This window comes from Wyeomyia smithii, chromosome 2 (genome assembly GCF_029784165.1).
Source record: "Wyeomyia smithii strain HCP4-BCI-WySm-NY-G18 chromosome 2, ASM2978416v1, whole genome shotgun sequence".
Taxonomy (NCBI): domain Eukaryota; kingdom Metazoa; phylum Arthropoda; class Insecta; order Diptera; family Culicidae; genus Wyeomyia; species Wyeomyia smithii.
The window spans coordinates 29355902-29381317 of NC_073695.1; the positions used below are offsets into that span (position 1 = coordinate 29355902).

The window sequence follows — 25416 nt, forward strand, 5'->3', positions numbered from 1 at the left end:
CATCGAAAACTGAAGCATCGTCGACCACTACTGAAGGTACAACGTCGACAACGGAAAGCCCATCAACATCAACGACCACTGCTGAAGGTACAACATCGAAGACAGAAGGCTCATCAACATCGACAACTGAAGCATCGTCGACCACTATTCAAGGTACAACGTCGACGACGGAAGGCTCATCAACATCGACAACTGAAGCATCGTCGACCACTACTGAAGGTACAACGTCAACGACGGAAGGCTCATCAACATCGACAACTGAAGCATCGTCGACCACTACTGAAGGTACAACGTCGACGACGGAAGGCTCATCAACATCGACAACTGAAGAATCGTCGACTACTACTGAAGGTACAACGTCGACGACGGAAGGCTCATCAACATCGACAACTGAAACTTCGTCGACCACTACTGAAGGAACAACGTCGACGACGGAAGGCTTGTCAACATCGACAACTGAAGTATCGACGACCACTACTGAAGGTACAACGTCGACGACGGAAAGCCCATCAACATCAACGACCACTGCTGAAGGTACAACATCGACGACAGAAGGCTCATCAACATCGACAACTGAAGCATCGTCGACCACTATTGAAGGTACAACGTCGACGACGGAAGGCTCATCAACATCGACAACTGAAGCATCGTCGACCACTACTGAAGGTACAACGTCAACGACGGAAGGCTCATCAACATCGACAACTGAAGCATCGTCGACCACTACTGAAGGTACAACGTCGACGACGGAAGGCTCATCAACATCGACAACTGAAGCATCGTCGACTACTACTGAAGGTACAACGTCGACGACAGAAGGCTCATCAACATCGACAACTGAAACATCGTCGACCACTACTGAAGGAACAACGTCGACGACGGAAGGCTCGTCAACATCGACAACTGAAGTATCGACGACCACTACTGAAGGTACAACGTCGACGACGGAAAGCCCATCAACATCGACGACCACTGCTGAAGGTACAACATCGACGACAGAAGGCTCATCAACATCGACAACTGAAGCATCGTCGACCACTATTGAAGGTACAACGTCAACGACGGAAGGCTCATCAACATCGACAACTGAAGCATCGTCGACCACTACTGAAGGTACAACGGCGACGACGGAAGGCTCATCAACACCGACAACTGAAGCATCGTCGACCACTACTGAAGGTACAACGTCGACAACGGAAGGCTCATCAACATCGACAACTGAAGCATCGACGACCACTACTGAAGGTTCAACGTCAACGACGGAAAGCCCATCAACATCGACAATTAAGGCATCGACGACCACTACTGAAGGTACAACGTCGACAACGGAAGGCTCATCAACATCGACAACTGAAGCAACGACGACTACTACTGAAAGTACAACGTCAACGACGGAAGGCTCATCAACATCGACAACTGAAGCATCGACGACCACTACTGAAGGTACAACATCGACGACAGAAAGCTCATCAACATCGACAACTGAAGCATCGACGACCACTACTGAAGGCACAACGTCGACGACGGAAAGCCCATCAACATCGACAACTGAAGCATCGACGACCACTACTGAAGGTACAACGTCGACAACGGAAAGCCCATCAACCTCGACAACTGAAGCATCAACGACCACTACTGGAGGTTCAACGTCAACGACGGAAAGCCCATCAACATCGACAATTGAGGCATCGACGACCACTACTGAAGGTACAACGTCGACAACAGAAGGCCCATCAACATCGACAACTGAAGCAACGACGACCACTACTGAAAGTACAACGTCAACGACGGAAGGCTCATCAACATCGACAACTGAAGCATCGACGACCACTACTGAAGGTACAACGTCGACGACGGAAAGCCCATCAACATCAACGACCACTACTGAAGGTACAACGTCGACAACGGAAGGGTCATCAACATCGACAACTGAAGTATCGTCAACCACTACTGAAGGTACAACGTCGACAACGGAAGGTTCATCAACATCGACAACCACTACTGAAGGTACAACGTCGACAACGGAAGGCTCATCAACATCGACAACTGAAGTATCGACGACCACTACTGAAGGTACAACGTCGACAACGGAAGGCTCATCAACATCGACAACTGAAGTATCGTCAATCACTACTGAAGATACAACGTCGACGACGGAAGGCTCGTCAACATCGACAACTGAAGTATTGACGACCACTACTGAAGGTACAACGTCGACGACGGAAAGCCCATCAACATCAACGACCACTACTGAAGGTACAACGTCGACAACGGAAGGGTCATCAACATCGACAACTGAAGTATCGTCAACCACTATTGAAGGTACAACGTCGACAACGGAAGGCTCATCAACATCGACAACTGAAGCATCGACGACCACTACTGAAAGTACAACGTCGACAACGGAAGGCTCATCAGCATCGACAACTGAAGTATCGTCAACCACTACTGAAGGTACAACGTCGACAACGGAAGGCTCATCAACATCGACAACTGAAGCATCGTCGACCACTACTGAAGGTACAACGTCGACAACGGAAGGCTCATCAACATCGACAACTGAAGCATCGTCGACCACTACTGAAGGTACAACGTCGATAACGGAAGGCTCATCAACATCGACAACTGAAGCATCGACGACCACTACTGAAGGTACAACGTCGTCAACGGAAGGCTCATCAACATCGACAACTCAAGTATCGTCAACCACTACTAAAGGTACAACGTCGACAACGGAAGGCTCATCAACATCGACAACTGAAGCATCGTCGACCACTACTGAAGGTACAACGTCGACGACGGAAGGCTCATCAACATCGACAACTGAAGCATCGACGACCACTACTGAAGGTACAACGTCGACGACGGAAGGCTCGTCAACATCGACAACTGAAGTATCGACGACCACTACTGAAGGTACAACGTCGACGACGGAAAGCCCATCAACATCAACGACCACTACTGAAGGTACAACGTCGACGACGGAAGGCTCATCAACATCGACAACTGAAGCATCGTCGACCACTACTGAAGGTACAACGTCGACGACGGAAGGCTTATCAACATCGACAACTGAAGCATCGTCGACCACTACTGAAGGTACAACGTCGACAACGGAAGGCTCATTAACATCGACAACTGAAGCATCGTCAACCACTACTGAAGGTACAACGTCGACAACGGAAGGCTCATCAACATTGACAACTGAAGTATCGTCAACCACTACTGAAGGTACAACGTCGACAACGGAAGGCTCATCAACATCGACGACCACTACTGAAGGTACAACATCGACAACGGAAGGCTCATCAACATCGACAACTGAAGCAACGACGACCACTACTGAAAGTACAACGTTAACGACGGAAAGCCCATCAACATCAACAACTGAAGCATCGACCACTACTGAAGGTACAACGTCGAGGACGGAAAGCCCATCAACATCGACAACTGAAGCATCGACGACTACTACTGAAGGTACAACATCGACGACGGAAGGCTCATCAACATCGACAACTGAAGCATCGACGATGACTACTGAAAGTACAACGTCAACGACGGAAAGCCCATCAACATCGACAGCTGAAGCATCGACGACCACTACTGAAGGTACAACATCGACGACAGAAGGCCCATCAACATCGACAACTGAAGCATCGACGACCACTACTGAAGGTGCAACGTCGACGACGGACAGCCCATCAACATCGACAACTGAGGCATCTACGATGACTACTGAAGGTACCACGTCGACGACGGAAAGCTCATCAACATCGACAACTGAAGCATCGACGACCACTACTGAAGGTACAACGTCGACGACGGGAGGGTCATCAACATCGACAACTGAAGCATCGACGACCACTACTGAAGGTACAACGTCAACGACGGAAAGCCCATCAACATCGACAGCTGAAGCATCGACGACCACTACTGAAGGTACAACATCGACGACAGAAGGCTCATCAACATCGACAACTGAAGCATCGACGACCACTACTGAAGGTACAACGTCGACGACGGAAAGCCCATCAACATCGACAACTGAAGCATCGACGACCACTACTGAAGGTACAACGTCAACGACGGAAAGCCCATCAACATCGACAACTGAAGCATCGACGACCACTACTGAAAGTACAACGTCAACGACGGAAAGCCCATCAACATCGACAACTGAAGTATCGACGACCACTACTGAAGGTACAACGTCGACAACGGAAGGCTCATCAACATCGATAACTGAAGTATCGTCAATCACTACTGAAGATACAACGTCGACGACGGAAGGCTCGTCCACATCGACAACTGAAGTATTGACGACCACTACTGAAGGTACAACGTCGACGACGGAAAGCCCATTAACATCAACGACCACTACTGAAGGTACAACGTCGACAACGGAAGGGTCATCAACATCGACAACTGAAGTATCGTCAACCACTATTGAAGGTACAACGTCGACAACGGAAGGCTCATCAACATCGACAACTGAAGCATCGACGACCACTACTGATAGTACAACGTCGACAACGGAAGGCTCATCAGCATCGACAACTGAAGTATCGTCAACCACTACTGAAGGTACAACGTCGACAACGGAAGGCTCATCAACATCGACAACTGAAGCATCGTCGACCACTACTGAAGGTACAACGTCGACAACGGAAGGCTCATCAACATCGACAACTGAAGCATCGTCGACCACTACTGAAGGTACAACGTCGATAACGGAAGGCTCATCAACATCGACAACTGAAGCATCGACGACCACTACTGAAGGTACAACGTCGACAACGGAAGGCTCATCAACATCGACAACTCAAGTATCGTCAACCACTACTAAAGGTACAACGTCGACAACGGAAGGCTCATCAACATCGACAACTGAAGCATCGTCGACCACTACTGAAGGTACAACGTCGACGACGGAAGGCTCATCAACATCGACAACTGAAGCATCGACGACCACTACTGAAGGTACAACGTCGACGACGGAAGGCTCGTCAACATCGACAACTGAAGTATCGACGACCACTACTGAAGGTACAACGTCGACGACGGAAAGCCCATCAACATCAACGACCACTACTGAAGGTACAACGTCGACGACGGAAGGCTCATCAACATCGACAACTGAAGCATCGTCGACCACTACTGAAGGTACAACGTCGACGACGGAAGGCTTATCAACATCGACAACTGAAGCATCGTCGACCACTACTGAAGGTACAACGTCGACAACGGAAGGCTCGTTAACATCGACAACTGAAGCATCGTCAACCACTACTGAAGGTACAACGTCGACAACGGAAGGCTCATCAACATTGACAACTGAAGTATCGTCAACCACTACTGAAGGTACAACGTCGACAACGGAAGGCTCATCAACATCGACGACCACTACTGAAGGTACAACATCGACAACGGAAGGCTCATCAACATCGACAACTGAAGCAACGACGACCACTACTGAAAGTACAACGTCAACGACGGAAAGCCCATCAACAACTGAAGCATCGACCACTACTGAAGGTACAACGTCGAGGACGGAAAGCCCATCAACATCGACAACTGAAGCATCGACGACCACTACTGAAGGTACAACATCGACGACGGAAGGCTCATCAACATCGACAACTGAAGCATCGACGATGACTACTGAAAGTACAACGTCAACGACGGAAAGCCCATCAACATCGACAGCTGAAGCATCGACGACCACTACTGAAGGTACAACATCGACGACAGAAGGCCCATCAACATCGACAACTGAAGCATCGACGACCACTACTGAAGGTGCAACGTCGACGACGGACAGCCCATCAACATCGACAACTGAGGCATCTACGATGACTACTGAAGGTACCACGTCGACGACGGAAAGCTCATCAACATCGACAACTGAAGCATCGACGACCACTACTGAAGGTACAACGTCGACGACGGGAGGGTCATCAACATCGACAACTGAAGCATCGACGACCACTACTGAAGGTACAACGTCAACGACGGAAAGCCCATCAACATCGACAGCTGAAGCATCGACGACCACTACTGAAGGTACAACATCGACGACAGAAGGCTCATCAACATCGACAACTGAAGCATCGACGACCACTACTGAAGGTACAACGTCGACGACGGAAAGCCCATCAACATCGACAACTGAAGCATCGACGACCACTACTGAAGGTACAACGTCAACGACGGAAAGCCCATCAACATCGACAACTGAAGCATCGACGACCACTACTGAAAGTACAACGTCAACGACGGAAAGCCCATCAACATCGACAACTGAAGCATCGACCACTACTGAAGGTACAACGTTGACGACGGAAAGCCCATCAACATCGACAACTGAAGCATCGACGACCACTTCTGAAAGTACAACGTCAACGTCGGAAAGCCCATCAACATCGACAACTGAAGCATCGACGACCACTACTGAAAGTACAACGTTGACGACGGAAAGCCCATCAACATCGACAACTGAAGCATCGACGACCACTACTGAAGGTACAACATCGACGACAGAAAGCTCATCAACATCGACAACTGAAGCATCGACGACCACTACTGAAGGCACAACGTCGACGACGGAAAGCCCATCAACATCGACAACTGAAGCATCGACGACCACTACTGAAGGTACAACGTCAACGACGGAAAGCCCAGCAACATTGACAACTGAAGTATCGACGACCACTACTGAAAGTACAACGTCAACGATGGAAAGCCCATCAACATCGACAACTGAAGCATCGACTACTACTGAAGGTACAACGTCGACGACGGAAAGCTCATCAACATCGACAGATGAAGCATCGACGACCACTACTGAAGGTACAACGTCGACGACGGAAAACCCATCAACATCGACAGTTCAAGCATCGACGACCACTACTGAAGGTACAACGTCAACGACGGAAAGCCCATCTACATCGATAACTGAAGCATCAACTACTACAACGAACGAAGCTACAACGACCACTACAGAAACAACAACAACTATTATTGCTCCATTCAAAATCTTCAGTTTGCCGTTCTTATCAGAGACGACTGAGTCAACATCAACTTTATCATCCATATCAGTCTCTGGTAATCCCGTCACGCTATTTAGCTTACCTGAAATTGAGTTTGGGATTACTAATCAAGCGATATCTGCAGTAGCATCACTCACTGCTGCATCAAGTTTTTCGGACACTTTACAGTCCAGTGTAGTGTCTAACTCTGTACTGGAGTCTTCAAATGTTTCAGAACAAACTACAGTTGTGGATTCTAGCAAAAACCCGTTCCGAAAACTGTTGAACTCCTTACAAAAGATTTTTACTTCTTTGGGCAATGTCAACGAAATGCTAGGAAGTGATATCAGTTCGGCGAATGAGGAATTAAGCAAACCGAATTACGGCGTGAACTACAACCGGCAACTTAACTCATTCAACTACAGTCCGACTTCTCACTATGGAAGCCGATAGAATACAGTTTAACTTGCGTTTAACAGTTCGGAAATAAATCAAAGTTAGTAAGTCAAATAGTTTTTTTCTTCAAAAGACTAAATGTAATTGTTTATCAAAGCGATTTCGCAGGGATGTTAATAAATAAGATAATAGAAATGATTTATATAGAAATGAGTTGTTTATGGAATACTTTTTTCCTTAGTAGGAAATTTTCAAGACAACAACCGGTTAACGAATCTAAGACATTTCAGAGGTTAACTGGTTATGTGTGAAGCCATTGCGTTGTCTGCCTAGTTTATTCACATCTTTAACGGACCTTTCTTGAAGCCGGGAAACAACGATCGCCAGCACATTTGCTGACTAGCTCTGCGGTATTTCGTGTAGCGCTTAGATTAATATTTTTGAGTGCAGCGTGCATCAACTAAGTAAAAATAACTTTAATTATAGCAATAAGAACAGAGCAGAAACGAACACATCTGTCAACGGGTGTCTTCACAACGAACATCTTTCATGTGTAGGAAGAATAAAGGACCTATGCAGAATATACTGCATGAATGTTCCGGTTACTGTCGCTTAGCTCTGCTCTGTATTTTCCCCGACCTTTGACGGTTTATCCAGGATCGATATAAAAAGCCAGCATTTTTAACCGTTTTATTTATACACTCAAAAAAATAAACACGCCTTATCTATATAAAAATACAATTCTAGAAAAGAAGGATTCAGCATTTTTAACCGTTTTATTTATACACTCAAAAAAAAAAACACGTCTTATCTATATAAAAATACAATTCGAGGAAAGAAGGATTCTGGGGTAACCGTAAAATGCTATAAAATTTAGATATTTAGTACACTGGGGTCGCTTTTTACGCGGTTGGTTGTACCGCATTTAAAAGATTAGATTCGATATATTTATTCTAAACTTAATTGATACCACCTACAAATAATCTTCCGAATCGGGTAAAAATAATCCGCGTCATTGTAGAAATATGCCGTTTGAAAAAACGCATAAAAAAACCCGCGTAAAAAGCGACCCCAGTGTTGATGCAATATTTGTCATTTATGTTGGGGTATAACTATCACCAAGCCTCAATTTTTACCTAATATATGTAGTTACGTTAAGACTTCTATTTCTCGTCAACCATAAGCACAATTGTGAGAACTCTTATAAATAAAAGAACAGATAATCGTTGGAAATGTCCTATTCGATGACAAATTTAGGTAAGTTTTCACCTTTCAAAATCTTTCATGCATCGTAATGCTAGCTATCTTTTTTTTTGAACCAAAAGTATGTGTTAAGTTGTTAACTTTTAATGTCAAAATCAAAACCAATATTTTCCCCTTTGAAAACAATTAAAAATTTGGATGCGACATGACATTATTTCTGGTAGCTTAACCAAAACAAACAAACAAACATTGCCAAAACACCCACTATACCTCCCATTCAATCATACCCGACCCGGTAGCGCCTACTTGTTATCTGTTTTAATATTGGCTGTTTGCCATTCCATGTCAGCCCAACAAAACTGCTGGTTTTCAGCGAACTATCATCTCATCTTGCTACAAATTTAGAGCTATTCCTACCTTCTGACGGTTGGCCCAGCACCTTCCGCTTTTAGAAAACCAAGGGTCGCGTCCTTCATGTCGGTTACAGTAACTTTCGGCTTCTGTTTTTCGACAATAATAAAACTGTCTTCGTTGCTGGTTGGTAACTCAACCACAATTGATGAGCTAGTCGTTGCCTCAGTCGACTTTGGCACCGGTGCCGGTTTGGCTGATTCAGCCGTCTTCGGTTGAGCTTGACCGTTGGTTGCCGCCGTTGGCCGCGTGGGAACTGAGGTCGGAACTGGCGGAACCACATTGAGTTTTGGTTGCTGGTTTGGCTTAGCGGGTTCAGGCTTGACTGACGGAGTGACCGGTTCCACTTTAGGCTTTACAGGTTCGGTAACAGGTGCAGTAGGCTTAACGGTTGGTGCAATCGGTGCAGATTTAATAGGTGACTTTTCCTCAGACCTAATGGACGGTTTTTCAATCGGTTTTGGTGCTACAACAACCGGTTTCGGAACTACAGCAGTCGGTAATGAAGCTTCGGGATTTGATACTGAGGGTATCGATGAAGCTTCGGATTCAGCTGTTGAAAGTACCGGTTTGCTGTCCGCCGGTTTCTGTGCTTCGATAGCCGGAGGGTAGCTGGCAGAGCCGTTGCCATTGAAAAATAGAAAAATTCGATTTACAAAACCAAAGCGTTTTCTGAAAACATAGAAATAAAAACTCATAAAGAGAAATACTTTGTCGGTAGTCAAATTAGGCCACTCCAGATTAGATGATGAGTAACGCATCGCGATTAGGTACAGCATTAAAACATAAGTCAGCTTCAAGAATGAAATTAACAACTAAAACACAAAATGAGCATCGTTATTGTACGACTTTGAGAAACACAAAAATACGCTGGATGAGTATAATAAGTGTGAAATCTTTTTGGCTTTATATAACGTTAGTGATATGAGTCTTGCGTTCTGCATTGTATGATGAAAAAAATATAAATAAATATTTTAATATATTTTTTCGAAGAAAGGATATTTGCAAAAAAGTTTCCCATAAATATCTCAGAATAGATCAACCATACCGTTGGGGGTCAAACGTCATAGCACAGATGACCGCTGTCACATATTGTATAATGTGCGATTTCGACCAAAATTAGACCTTAGAAATAACGTGTCAACTTTCCCTGTCGCGTTACTTTCTGCTCTCACTGCTGTCGGCTTATCATCCGCTTTGCTGTAGGTTTAGGAAGATAATATGCACAGAAAGAAAACATCTTCGGGTGATTTCAAGGTAATGACGTTAGTTGCCCAAAGATCTACGTTTTGTTTTTAGTCTCTCTTCTCTAATTGATGTTTAGGGAATATGGGGCTCAATGTTAACTTGCGGCCTGATTGTAGCTAAAAATATCGGAAATAAACTATAGTCATACCTCGGTATAAGACAACCTCGATATAAGGTAACTCGATATAACGTAGCTTTTACCTCGATATAACGTAACTTTTTTAAATATCTTTAAATTAACCCTCTAGTGCCCAAACTAATTTCTAAACGGACTTCGATAAATCATTATAAACCATTATAAACACTTTTTAAGTATTTATTAAAGCTTTTCGGAACTTCGACTGAAGCCCGCCAAATGGCGGCATTGGGCACTAGAGGGTTAAAGTACAACAATTATTTTTGGGATGTATAATGTTCCGAAAAAATGTTTTTAGTAAGTTTTGAAACCAATAAGTACCGTAGAATGTGGTAAAATTGACATTTTTTTCAATGTTTTGTGACTGGCAATGTTTGTCTACGAAAATTATCTTAAAGGGGCATAGGACAGGTTTATATATACTGCTAGGTGAAGGAAAATAAGTTTTTGCTCACTTTAATCTAACCATAAAGTATTTTGCATGAATGAAAACTTAGTATGGTAACACAAACGGTATATGCAAAGTATAAAGATTCAAATTTGTACAACTTATAATGAACATTCGCTTTGTTCTCCTATTACTTTTGTGTATTGCATAAATAGATCACAGATGTTACTAAACAACTTTTTTTAATGCGAGCTGATTTCACACAGTCTTCGAAATCTCACTCAGTAAGTTGACAGTTTCTTCCTCAGCCTGAAAAGTCTTGCTCTTGAAGCGTTTTCGTCCATATTCTATTTTTTTTTCCACATCTAGCTAAATTGTCAGTCAGTCACTATGTGTGCGAATCCGTTCGCTGCTGTTGGCAGCCGGTAAAAAAAGCACTGCACTTTTTAGCAGTAAAAGACGAAAAAGAATATGAATACAGCTGTGCTAATCATAAATCAACTTTGAGAGATTCAGATGTAAATATTTCTTTACCAGCACATTTCGTACACATTTCTTTCAGCGCATTCGTTTACTTAATTAATAAGTACACTATACAACTTCGACTACCACATAATAAATGATGGTGTTTATTTCAGCATTTGTTGTAGGGAATGAAGACGTTTACGATAAACAAAATCTACAAGAATTGGTATGGGTAAAGAAGATAAAACGCTCACAATCCGGTGAGAGTTCTAAAATTAGCCACGCGCTTGTTTCAACCCTAACCACGGAAAGGTTATGTAAAAATTTTTATCCGTTTTATCGTGCACAACAAAACTGTTTTTCATTTTGTTCGGCTCGTCACGTTCAATGTGAAGGTTGTAAAATATACATTGCCACAGATTATAAGGGAGATTATAAGCTTTTTCGCACTTGAAACTCAAATTGTTTGATGCATTCGATAAACAGAATACAGGCGCTTCCTGCACAATCGAAAAGCAATAAATTCCCCTTGCTTCATTCAAAAGCGATATTATTTGCATCTGAGTTATTCGAGAATTTATTATTTCTATTATTTATAGAAATTAGAATGTGCTAGAAATATCAGTTTCTTGAAGGATGCTAAAAACTGTTTTCATTCAGCTACTTGCTATTGTTATTGTAAAGTGAATGGAGTTTTGGGCATATAGTCGCTAGTCACTAGCCTTAAAATTTATTAACTGTCAGGAGACAGTTTGCACAGGGAGAAGAGGAATAATAATGGAGTTTTTAAACACAAAGTCCGCGTTTCAAATACTTCTCATTGCAGCCCTCACCAAAAATAAATATAGCACTATGCATTAAGCAATCAGTCAAACTTACGAGTTACGACATTAGTATTGAGCGTATCTTCGTTTGCGATGAAATTGAGTTTCTATATAAAAATTTTACTATTTTTTCTATAAAGCGTCGTACACAAATTTCATAACGCTAAAAATCTAAATTGCAGAACCCCCTCTTTAGTATGTAACAATAAGTAACTATCGATGTGACTTCCCTCCTAAAATTACATAATGCTGAACAAACTACCCACCCCTCCAAACTTGCAATTATGAACAAAAATCACAGTTACGTAACTGTCTTAACTACCCCCCTCTTCCCTATGTACCAATAAGTAAAGCAGTACCAGCCCCCCTTCCCCCTTTCATGCGTTACGTGATTTGTGTACGACGCCCAAATACTTTTTGAAGTCTATCACGCATTGGCGACTAACCTGAACATAAAGAAAGCAGTAATTGTATACAATAGAAGTGTTCCAAAAATTATGAGCATATTTATTATGTAAATTTCTTCCTCGTCAGTTTCTGTGCTTGTGTCAGTCAGATTTTGTATAACGCTTCCCTTACACCTATTACTTCATCGTAAAAGATAAGAGACCGGTTTCCTGGCGTCCTTCTTTCCCACTACTACCAAAAGAGCTGATTGTCTTCCTTATCTGAAGTTCCTTTCTTCTGAGAGTGCATCAGCTGATCGTCGAGACCTGGAAGACAGAACAGCTACCGGTGGAGTGAAAAGAAGGGGTTATCTGCTCCATCTACAAGAAAAGCGACGACCTAGACTGTGAGAACTATCGAGCGATCACAGTCCTGAATGCCACCTACAAAGTGTCCTCTCACATCATCTTCCAACGCCTGTCACCATTAGCCAGCAAATTTGTAGGAAGTTACCAGGCCGGCCTAATGGAAAGACGGTCTACGACTGATCGGATCTTTACACTGCGGTAGATCCCCCAAAAGTGCCACACACCATCTTTCCGTCGATTCTAAAGCCGCATACGACACAATAAATCGACAAGAGCTGTGGAAAATTCTTGACGAAATCGGCCGGGAGTTTAGAAGGCACATTATCAGAGGAAGTCGTGTTTACTATGAGCTTTATAAAAAACTACGGTCGCAAAACCTGAGTCTCCACATCAAGTGTATTCTGTACAAAACGACGTGGAAAACGCTCGAGAAGGACTTGGACCGCTCGGACTTTTTGAACGTTGAATGCTAAGAACTATCTTTGGCGGTGTGTTGGAGAATGGAGTCTGGAGACGTAGTATGAACCATAACCTTGAAGAACGGTTTTGTTGTTTGAATTTTTTATAAAAATAAGTAGTTTTGTGATTTTGTACTGAAATAATTTGGAAACTCCAAAATTCACTATTACATACCATATTTCATCCACCTGACATGATTTGATACATGGAGCAATTGATACGTATGAAAATTACCAGTGTTTGCTCAATCTGTCTGAAAAATTAGAAAAAAACACAGACATATTTGCGTCTCACGAAAACGGGGTGGGGTTCAGAGGAGTGGTATCTTTACCAAAACTTAGAGCAACTATTCTCCTTGAATAAAATTCCAAGTTTTCCCAAATCGGCCATTCCAGTGCTGAGAACGAGCATTTTCAAAAAACAAGTTCCGTCCCGGGTCTTCCATGGAGATGACTCAATCGAAGATTATTGAAATTTTCAACTCTCGACAAGCTTGATGAATAGTTACAGAGCAAAAACTTTAAAAACTTATGATTTGTTAATTTTCATTGGTTTACCAGAAATATTGAACGTGTCATGTTGTAAACAAATAAACGTGCTATGTTGTGGAGATGATGTTTTTTTCGTTTACAAACTAGTAGCTAATCAAATTCCATCCTGAGAAATTCAATTGATTAGTTTTGCGCCATTTTAGTAAACAAAAGTTATGACAATCCGACAATTGACATGTGAGAAAAGATTACTTGTAATCTATCGTTTTTCGAATTTCGATTTTTTCAAATCATCCAGATGTTGGCAGCACCCTCTCAGAATTCAATAATACTTTATTGATGTGTAGGCCTAATTAAACTAAGCAATTTTGCGTACTTCATTTTTCAACAATGTATCCATCATAATTTTTGAAGATGGGCTGAAGTATTGAAACATTATGTTTATAAATCGATATAATCGATATATCTAAATAAAGACAAGAGATAGAGAAAAGATGTCAAAAGATTACTTTTATGGAATTGTTTTTAGAAATAGATATTAAAAATCAAAAAGTAGTTAATAAAAGATTTCTCAGATTTTTTCAAAATAAAGTTTTTTATATTTTTTTTGTTAGCGAATTAGAATTACGTTGTCAAACTATGTGAACTTCTGTAATATGTCTTTGTTTACTTTACGTATCCCCTTGCAAATACAATTATTACTATAGTGAAGTGATCGGGAACTTGCATCGACACGCTTTAAGTCAGATAAGATATGGTTTATGAAGCCAATCACCTTTCCGGAAGACCAAACCTCTTTGTGCTGTAAATAGTCACTGTCAAGAAACCTTGATCTGCGTACAAATAATGCACCACAGCTTTATCTAGCTTTGTTCTATCGGTATCCTTTTTGGTTCATGGCAATCACACTAACGAAGCGTAGGTCAGTTTCAGACGGATAATCGATGTGAAAAACCAACTGGACATCTCTGGAGAACAAATTTTGAAAAAGTGGATTTTTTCATATAAAATCGTATGGAGACTTAAAAAAAGTATAGTGCCACCAATCACTCTGAAAAGTCACACATTTGTTATAGGACCCATAAGGAGCACGAAAAGTGCATGGGAGCTAACATTAATTTTGTGCCCCACCTTTCTGGGTATACTTTAGATTTACTTGCATTCTTTCCAAAACTGTGTCGTCAAACTATCCTCTTACCAAAAGCTATGTCATCCACAAAGCCCACAACCTTCTGCTTTTAAGCTCCTGAGAAGATTGTCTACCACCAAAGATCACATAAGGGGCGAAAGAACATCTCTTTGCGGACATCCTTTTTTTGCCCTTACCGTAGTAGTTTCTTTTTATAAGCATAGTATGGAGCCAATCAACAATACCCAGATTCAGTGTGTCTTGAACTGTCCTACAGGTCAGACATGTTTTCGGTTGCTTGTGAACTGGTCTTTGACTGCCTATAGCTTCAAAGTTTGTGTTTTGTCAGTGTGTCTTTTAAAGACTACCTGAAAATTATTTCCCATCAGTCTTTCTCAGGACTACCTACTTTTGAATTTAACATTTGTTTTAACTTTTTTCGTATCACCTGAAATGGCTGGACGAAAAAAGGAACCTCGCATCGCTGCGGGAGGAAAAGAGAGGCATCTCTTTCTGACACTTCGAGTGTCTGTAGTGACAATCCTTTTGATATTTTGCTTGAGCACGAAGCTGGTGAAATGGAAGTTATTAATAATGAAACTATACAAAATGTGAAATCTTTAAAAAAGGAGAAAGTTCCACCTATTGTGGTAACTATTTCTTCTGAATTTAATATATTCAATAAGGAACTTTCAACGTTTGTTTCTGGCGTTAAAGTTACCTATCAAATTGGCCGTAGAGGTGAATGCCGCTTATTAGCCGACTCGATAAAGGGCACGACCCAGTATTTAACTGACAAGATGTACAAATTTTTTACATATGACACCAAGAACGACAAGCCGTTCAAGGTTGTCTTGAAAGGTCTCACCAACGATCAAACCGTTGATGAGATCAAACTTACTTTAACAGAATTACTTGGCATAGCCCCTACCCAAGTAATTCTAATGAAACAAAAATCACGAGGCGAAAACAGTCAGCGAACTGGAATTTCCCTTGTAAACTATTTAATTCATTTTAACCGCAGTGAGGTTAATAACTTAAATTTTTTTGAAAAAGCACATGCTTTATATAACGTGCGTGTAAAATGGGAAGCTTATAGAAAGTTTCAATTTCCCAATTAAAACAAGCTTCAAACCAAAATTCTCCAAGCGTACCAGTGACGCATAGTTCACCTACTCCTTTGCATACCCGTTTAAAATATGCACAGGTTACAGGTAGTTCTAACATTCTACCGCCTAATGTTGGTAGTTCGAAAATGACCGTTAATATGGGTAAGCAAAACACGCTAGAAAATAAATGTACGCCTATTACCCCAGCTAATATTACTACCGAAAATATTTTTTCTAATGTCAACTGCCTGGGGCCTATTACGGCAGGTAAACTTTCTTTTCTGCAACAACAGGCAATGTTCGATCTTATTAACGCCATGTTGCAGGCAAAATCAATGTTTGAAGCCATTCAAATAGCGCAAATTTTACAATTGAAATTGTTTCTAATTTAAAATTTTGCAATGATTTTAAATAAAACAATTAAAATAATGAATTGGAATGCTCGCTCATTGAAAGCCAATGAGAATGAGCTTTTTAATTTTTAACAGTAAATAATGTGCATATTGCAATTATTACTGAAACATTTTTGACACCTAACATCAAATTAAAATATGATCGCAATTACGTGATTCATAGATATGATAGGATTCAGGGTTCCGGCGGTGGAGTTGCAATTGTTATTCATCGCCGAATCAAACATCACTCAGAGTTACTAATATGATACGAGCTAACAAATCTGAAGGTTATTCCACTGGAGCTGCTCTTTTAGACATAGGAAAAGCATTCGACAGTGTTTGGCATAAAGGTTTGATTGCGAAATTGCAAACTTTTAATTTTCCAATTTTCCTAATCAAAATTTTGAAAAATTATCTTACTGATCGAACTCTGCAGGTTGTCTATCAGAATTCAAAATCTGATAGATTTCCTGTCAGAGCAGGTGTGCCTCAAGGTTCTGCCTTGGGCCCAGTCCTGTATAACATATTCACTTCAGATCTTCCTGATTTGCCTCCAGGATGCACAAAGTCATTGTTCTGCGATGACACAACCATTTCCGTAAAAGGAAAAAGTCTTCGTGTCATATGCAGTCGATTGCAGAAAAGTTTAGATATTTTTTCTTCCTACTTGCAAAAGTGGAAAATCTCTCCCAATGCTTCTAAAACTCAAATGATAATTTTTCCTCATAAGCCTAGGGCTTCTTTCCTCAAGCCAAACAATAATCACGTTGTCAAGATGAATGGGGTTATTTTAAGTTGGTCCGACAAGGTTAAGTACTTGGGACTAATTTACGATAAAAAACTTATTTTCAAAGAGCACATCGAGAGTATACAAGCCAAGTGCATCAAATATACGAGATGTTTATATCCTCTCATTAACAGAAATTCTAAACTTTGTTTAAAGAACAAACTTTTGATTTACAAACAAATTTTAAACCAGCAATGCTTTATGCTGTACCGATCTGGTCAAGTTGCTGTTCAACAAGGAAGAAAACGCTTCAAAGGATTCAGAATAAAATTCTGAAAATGATTTTGAAGCGTCCTCCTTGGTTTGGTACACTCGAATTACATAGACTTACTGGTGTTGAACCATTAGAAGCTATGTCAAATAAAATTACTAACAATTTTCGACAAAAATCGTTGCAATCCTCAATTGCTACGATAAGCTCTCTTTATAGCCAATAAGTTAGCATTAAGGTTAGTTGTAAGTTTACTTTCCTCTCTTGACAAGTAGGTTTGAATCCCTATGAATGATAAGTCCTAATTGCGAAAGCAAACAAATCCTAACAATTAAAATTACAAATTTCTAACAGTGTTGAGAAGTCACCATTTGTGATTGAACACACATACTCATTATTTACTAATATTTATCATAAATACTTAAGCTACTAACAAATCCCCCTATTAAAAAAAAATACCCATGTTGAATCCTCATTGCACTAGACACCGAAAAATAGGGCGCAATATCGAAGGACCTTCGATATCCAAAAAAGCGCACAGTGCAACTTCTTTAGTTAAAACGAATTTACAAATTTCATGACCTGCGTATTTTGGGGCCCCAAACAACTCTAAACTTACCGAAAGTCGATTGGTTATGTCTCCGCTTGGCGCATTGCATTTCAAATTTGTATGGGGAAACCATACACACTATTACTTTTCTAGAGAGCTCAATAATGCTCTGATAATGCACTACATTATGTTAAAGGATAGTATTTTAGATGCCTAACAACTTTGCAGAAGACACTGAAGAGCTAAAATGTCCTTAAGAAGAGCTCTAGCTGTTCAAAGTTGAGTATGTCGATTTAAATGCAGAAAATCTTGTTTTCTACCAACATTACCAATGTACCGGCGTCAGTAGGATTCCCATCAGAAGAAACCTGTCGTAACGAGTTTATACACTCAGCTGGATCAAGCAAACAAATTTGAGTCAATATTCTAGACGTAGGTAGAATCTACAACGTGTTTCAGAGGTTACTTCTAATGGAAATCTGACTAACGTCGGTACACTGGCAGTGCTGGTAGAAAAAATGATTTGCAACATAAATTTCGAAATACTAAACTTTGAACAGCTCCGATATTTTTTTGGGACGCCCTAGTTTAGTGTCTTCAGCCAAGTTGTTAGGTATCAGAAAACCTACCATTTGAAGTCATAAAACGTATGATTGAAGCCATTTTGAGCTCTTTAGAATGGAAAATGCAAAAAAGTTGGTTTTTCTATACAAATCTCCATATACATTTAATATGCAATACGCCAAGCGGAGACAAAACCAATCAACTTCCGATAAATTTGTGATTGTTTGGGGCTCCAAATAGAACAAAAAAAAATTTGGTTCTGGCTTTCTGCTATCAAGTTTCGGGTTTCCCATATAACGATAACCCACCCTAGTATATATATTTGCATGTAAAATGAGGGAATGAAATCATTCATCATTTTATTCATTGTCTAATGGGCTTGACAGATTTCAAATGCGTCCTATCACGCTTCCCAGTTCTAGGTATGAAGATTACACTTACTAATATCCATTCTGATGGAATATTATTCAACCTTAAACTGGCATTGCTTCAGCTTTTTGAAGCAATGCTGGAAATATTCCATCTATACTTGCAGGTTTAAGAGGCTCAAAGGATCTTATCGCATTTTCACCCTGGTTTTCGTAAAAAAAATTATCCGCAATATCTGATCCAGTTCTTTCTGTACTAGTAGACCCAAAGTAAGTCTGCATAACAGAACCTGAAAAATGTGTTTCCATCATTAGATTCAAAATAACATGAGGATCACTAGTATAGATTCTGTTGTTACGCTTGAGATTGCCAAGATAGATTCACACATTTGAAACCAAGACCTTCTTTTAGATTTCCCGATTTCATTGCTATAGTCAGTTAGGGCCATTCTATATAAAGCCCAGTATGCAAACGTACTTCAGTTTACTTTAATAAAAAGTGTCCGATTTTTTTCGAAGACCTTCAAGCTTTGGAACAATGAAACAACGGTTCTTTCCTCATTCCGTCCCGAACGCTCGACGAAAACGGACGCATTAAGTGATTGTCTCGCTATAAAGAAGTGCGGTGTAAAGACAAACTAATAATCCGAAGGTCATCCTGCTATTGTGCTATAGCTGTGCCGCTGCGAAGCTGCCCGTTCCAGCACCGAAAGACTCGGTGATTGTGCTATTGAAGACAACAAAAAGAGGTACGTGATTCTTTGCCACTGTACTGTTGCGCTAGTTTGAGCGCAATGGATGTGGATCCCTTAGCCCCCGATCCCCCGTCTCCAAACCCACCCGACCCTGTCCCTCCTGTTCACCCCCCCTCTGTCCCTGCTTTAGTCAATCCTCGTCCCAGGCTCTACCCAGACGGATCAACGGGTCCAAGGCCGTGACCGAAATCGCAAAAGTCAGACCAAACAAGCTCCGTGTCGTGGTCAATGATCTGGATCAGGCCAACGATATAGCTCGCTCTGAGCTCTTTACACGTGAGTATCGCGTGTATGTACCTGCACGAGACGTGGAGATCGACGGTGTAATAACCGATTCGAGTCTGACTGTTGAGTGTATTCTGGGAAGCGGCGTCGGCTGCTTCAAAATATCCACTACCGAGGCGAAAGTATTGGATGTTAAGCAATTACGGTCCATGTCGCTCGTCTCCGGTAAAAAAGTATACACTCCGTCAGACTCGTTTCGCGTTACGTTTGCCGGATCTGCACTCCCTAGCCACGTTTCTGTCAACCAGGTTCGTCTGCCTGTGCGTTTGTATGTGCCCCGTGTTATGAATTGCACCAATTGCAAGCAGTTAGGCCATACAGCTGCCTACTTCTGCAATAAGGCACGGTGTGGCAAGTGTGGGGAGACTCATGCGGAAGATTCTTGCAGTGTAAACGCTGAAAAGTGTATTCACTGCGGGAAAAATCTGCATGAGCTTTCCGCATGCCCGGTGTACATGCAACGCAGAGATAAAATTAAACGGTCTCTTAAGGAGCGCTCAAAGCGTTCTTACGCTGAGATTCTTAAGAAGACCGTGACCACTTCTACCATAACATCGAACCCCTTTGATCTGTTGTCTTCAGATGAAGCCGACTCTGACGAACCACTAGAGGGAACTTCTTTTGCCTGTCTTGGGGAGACTAGAAAGAGGAAAAATCTTTCCTCTCCTAAGCTTCCCAGGAAAGGACCTAAGGTTTCTCAAGATGGAATGAATAATACGAACAAATCTAAAAGTGCTGCGGAAAAGCCGAAGCAAACTTCTCCTGGGCTTGCAAATTTAAAGTCCCAGAAGGAGTTCCAAGCACTTCCTGGAACATCTAAAACCCCAGTTGTTCCATTTGTATCCTTCGATGCCTAATTCATCTGCGTATATGAAGGATCCTATCTCTGTCTTACAGTGGAATTGTAGAAGTATTCTACCAAAAATTGATTCACTTAAAGTTTTGATAAATAAAAACAAATGCGATGCATTTTCCCTTTGTGAAACTTGGCTTACTTCAAATATTGATCTTAACTTCCATGATTTTAATATTATTCGCCTTGATCGAGACACCCCATATGGAGGAGTACTTCTAGGGATTAAAAAGTGCTATTCTTTCTATCGTATTAACCTCCCCTCGATTCCAGGCATCGAAGTTGTCGCATGTCAAATGACAATACAAGGTAAAGAGCTTTGTATTGCCTCAATATATATTCCTCCCAGAGCACAGGTTGGGCAACGGCTGCTCTTTGATTTAATAGAACTTCTTCCCTCGCCACGTTTGATTTTGGGAGACTTCAACTCTCATGGTGTGGCTTGGGAATCCCCTTACAATGATAACCGCTCCTCTTTGATCTATAACCTTTGCGATGACTTCGACATGACTATTTTGAACAAAGGTGAAATGACACGTATCCCGAAACCTCCAGCGCGCCCAAGCGCTTTGGATCTATCCTTATGTTCGACGTCGCTACGGTTGGTTTGCACATGGAAGGTAATCCTCGATCCTCACGGTAGCGACCATTTGCCTATTTTTATTTCAATTACTAACGGTTCAACTCGCATGCGACCAATTGATATTCCGTATGACCTCACACGGAATGTCGATTGGAAGTTATACGAGGAAATGATTTAAAAAACGGTCGATTCGATTCAACATCATCCACCGCTTGAAGAATACAACCTCCTCGCGGGCTTGATTCTCGACGCCGTGTTGCAAGCCCAAACGAAGAAATACCCTGGCGTAACGATCAAAGAACCGCCTCCCACTCCGTGGTGGGACAAAGAGTGCTCCGATGCCTACACGCAAAGATCCGACGCGTATCTGACCTTCCGGGATACAGACGATGCCGACGACTTTAAACGTTATTCGGAGCTTGATACCAAGTTTAAAAGCTTGACTAAGGCAAAAAAAACGCGGATATTGGCGTCGGTTCGTAAACGAGACGTCGAGGGAGACAGCAATGAGCACTCTTTGGAACACAGCCCGAAGAATGCGGAATCGCGTAACGGTCAACGAAAGCGAGGAGTCTTCAAGTAGGTGGATATTTGATTTTGCCAGGAAAGTATGTCCGGACTCTGTTCTTGAGCAAAACCTTGTTCGCGATACGTCTCCGGGCCACGACGCGATAGAATCACCTTTTACGATGGCAGAATTTTCAGTTGCCCTCCTGTCCTGTAACAATAACGCGCCTGGGTTAGATAGAATCAAATTCAACTTGTTGAAGAATCTACCCGGCAATGCCAAGAGGCGCTTGTTGAACTTGTTCAATAAGTTCCTGGTGCAAAACATTGTACCGCAGGATTGGAGGCAAGTGAAGGTGATCGCCATCCAAAAACCAGGGAAACCAGCTTCTGATCACAACTCTTATAGGCCGATTGCAATGCTATCCTGTATCCGGAAATTGATGGAAAAAATGATACTCCGTCGCTTAGACCACTGGGTCGAATCAAATGGTCTGCTATCAGATACTCAGTTTGGCTTCCGCCGTGCCAAAGGGACGAATGATTGTCTTGCGTTGCTTTCAACAGATATTCAGCTGGCGTATGCTCGCAAAGAACAAATAGCGTCTGCGTTCTTGGACATTAAGGGGGCTTTTGATTCCGTTTCTATTGACATTCTTTCGGGTAAACTTCACCGACAAGGATTTTCTTCAATTTTAAACAATTTTTTGCACAATTTGTTGTCCGAAAAGCACATGCATTTTACGCATGGTGATTTGGCAACTTTTCGAATTAGCTACATGGGTCTTCCCCAGGGCTCATGTTTAAGCCCCCTTCTTTACAATTTTTATGTAAATGACATCGACGAATGTCTGGCAAATTCATGCACGATAAGACAACTTGCCGACGACAGCGTGGTCTCTGTTACAGGAGCCAAAGCTGCCGATTTGCAAGGACCATTGCAAGATACCTTGGACAATTTGTCTGCTTGGGCTCTACAGCTAGGTATCGAATTCTCTCCGGAGAAGACTGAGATAGTAGTTTTTTTTCTAGGAAGCATGAACCTGCTCAGCTCCAAGCACAATTAATGGGTAAAACGATCTCTCAGGTTTTGGTGCATAAGTATCTTGGTGTCTGGTTCGACTCTAAGGGCACCTGGGGTTGCCATGTTAGGTATCTGATGAAGAAAAGTCAGCAAAGAGTAAAATTTCTTCGTACAATAACCGGATCATGGTGGGGAGCCCACCCAGGAGACCTTATAAGGCTTTACCAAACAACGATATTGTCTGTAATTGAGTACGGGTGTTTCTGCTTCCGCTCCGCAGCAAACACACATTTGATCAAACCGGAGCGAATACAATATCGTTGTTTGCGTATCGCCTTAGGTTGCATGCAATCGACCCATACGATGAGTTTGGAGGTCTTAGCCGGAGTTCTACCGTTGAAAAACCGCTTCTGGAGCCTGTCTTCTCGTATTCTTATCAAATGTGAGGTCTTGAACCGTCATGTGATTGAAAATTTTGAAAGGTTAATCGAACTCAATTCTCAAACCCGTTTTATGACATTGTATTTCAATCACATGTCTCAAAATATTAACCCTTCTTTGAATATTCCAAATCGTGTCAACTTATCAAATACTTCTGATTCTACTGTGTTTTTCGATACATCCATGATAGAAGAAACTCGTGGAATCCCGGATCATTTATGCGTGCAGCAGACCCCTAAAATTTTTTCCAATAAATATCGAAACATCAACTGCAACAATATGTTCTACACTGACGGACCACTTCTCGATGGGTCCACTGGCTTCGGTGTCTTCAATAACAGTTTAACCGTCTCCCATAAGCTCGATAATCCTGCTTCTGTTTACGTCGCAGAATTAGCTGCTATTCAGTACACCCTAGGGATTATCGAAAAAATGCCCACGGACCATTATTTCATCTTTACGGACAGTCTCAGTTCTATTGAGGCTCTTCGATCGATGAAAGATGTTAAGCACTCTCCGTATTTCCTGGGGAAAATACGGGAACATCTGAGTGCTTTATCCGAAAAATCGTTTCAGATTACCTTAGCGTGGGTCCCTTCTCACTGCTCGATACCGGGCAATGAGAAAGCGGACTCTTTGGCTAAGGTGGGCGCATCAAACGGTGCAATTTATGAAAGACCAATTGCTTTTAATGAATTTTTCGCATTTGTACGTCAGAATACGATCATCAGTTGGGAAAATTCTTGGACCAGAGGGGAACTGGGAAGGTGGTTACATTCCATTATACCCAAGGTATCGACGAATCCGTGGTTCAAGGGGTTGGATGTAGGTCGAGATTTCATTTGCGTGATGTCTCGGCTTATGTCCAATCACTATAGATTTGATGCGCATCTCCGTCGTATTGGGCTCGGGGAAAGTGGTATCTGTGCCTGTGGTGAAGGTTATCACGACATAGAGCACGTTGTTTGGTCATGCCCTGTACACCGTGACGCCAGGTCTAAATTAATAACTTCCCTTCGGGCCGAGGGTAGAGAACCAGCTGTCCCTGTTCGTGATGTCTTGGCGAGTCGCGACCTACCCTACATGTCCCTTATATACATTTTCCTGAAATCCATCCATGCCCAAGTCTAGTCCCATTCCTTTCCACCCACATTCAACAAAACGGCAAGAACACGTCGTAGACCTCGATTTTGGAACCAGCAATTGAACCCCACACGAACTCGCCAGGAAAACCCGAGGCCTTTCTTTATATCTTGGCTCAGCGGCGAACACCATATGGCAACTTGAACACCAGCGAACAACAACAACGAACCAAAACCAGCAACTAGACCCCGCACAACACCCTCAGAACCCGAGGATTACAAGCCCCTGTCCCAGCTCATGACATCGTGGCTTAGCAGAACAAATCCATACATGCTGCATATTTATTCGATGATCATCAGACGACCATTCAACTACAAAACACTGATTGAATAATACATGCTAGTTTTAAGATAGACTTAATTTCAGCTCGTTGTCGGCAGCGAGGATAAAAAATTTGCTTATAGATTTTAAGTCATCCGATATAATTGGCGCCGTTAAACATTGAATTGTATTTGTGCCGTGTCAAATAAATGATTTGTGAAGAAAAAAAAAACGGTTCTTTCCTGCTTGATAACGAATGCTTGGCGGGACAACTATCATTGTTAAACATTTATCACCTGCTCATTTCTGAAAGTGTTTCATTTCTGCTTCAATTTGAAGGTTATTCTTTTCGCAATTGTTGTGTATATTGATCTCAGTATGTTTCCTTAGGCTGTCTTTATGTATCCATTCAAACAAAATGTGCTTGTGATCAGATAGATAGATAGTAAAGTTTAAATAATCCGACACATGCCAATTAGCGATTTTATCAGAAATTGCTGGACTACAAAGCGTCAGATCTTAAAATTCACCTCTGATAGCGTTTGTAAACATAAAAGTTTTTGAGAAGACAGTTTAGTTGCCTAAAATTATAAAATTGGGACTCTCAGGGAAAAAAGTTCTTCTAATAAAAACTATTCCGTTGAAAC

At 41.9% G+C, this 25416-nt stretch overlaps 1 protein-coding gene across 3 annotated transcripts in view; it reads right to left on the reverse strand.

Annotated features, from left to right (window-relative positions):
- Positions 1–25416, reverse strand: part of LOC129720865 (arginine kinase 1) — a 73078-nt gene that overhangs the window by 41743 nt on the left and 5919 nt on the right. Inside the window, exon 3 of one of the 3 annotated variants that reach the window (XM_055672715.1) lies at positions 9045–9710. The exons of the other annotated variants lie outside the window; for them this stretch is intronic. Within the exon in view, the coding sequence (XP_055528690.1) occupies positions 9045–9710 (666 nt within the window). The remainder of the gene's footprint in view (positions 1–9044; positions 9711–25416) is intronic. 3 annotated transcript variants of the gene reach the window in all.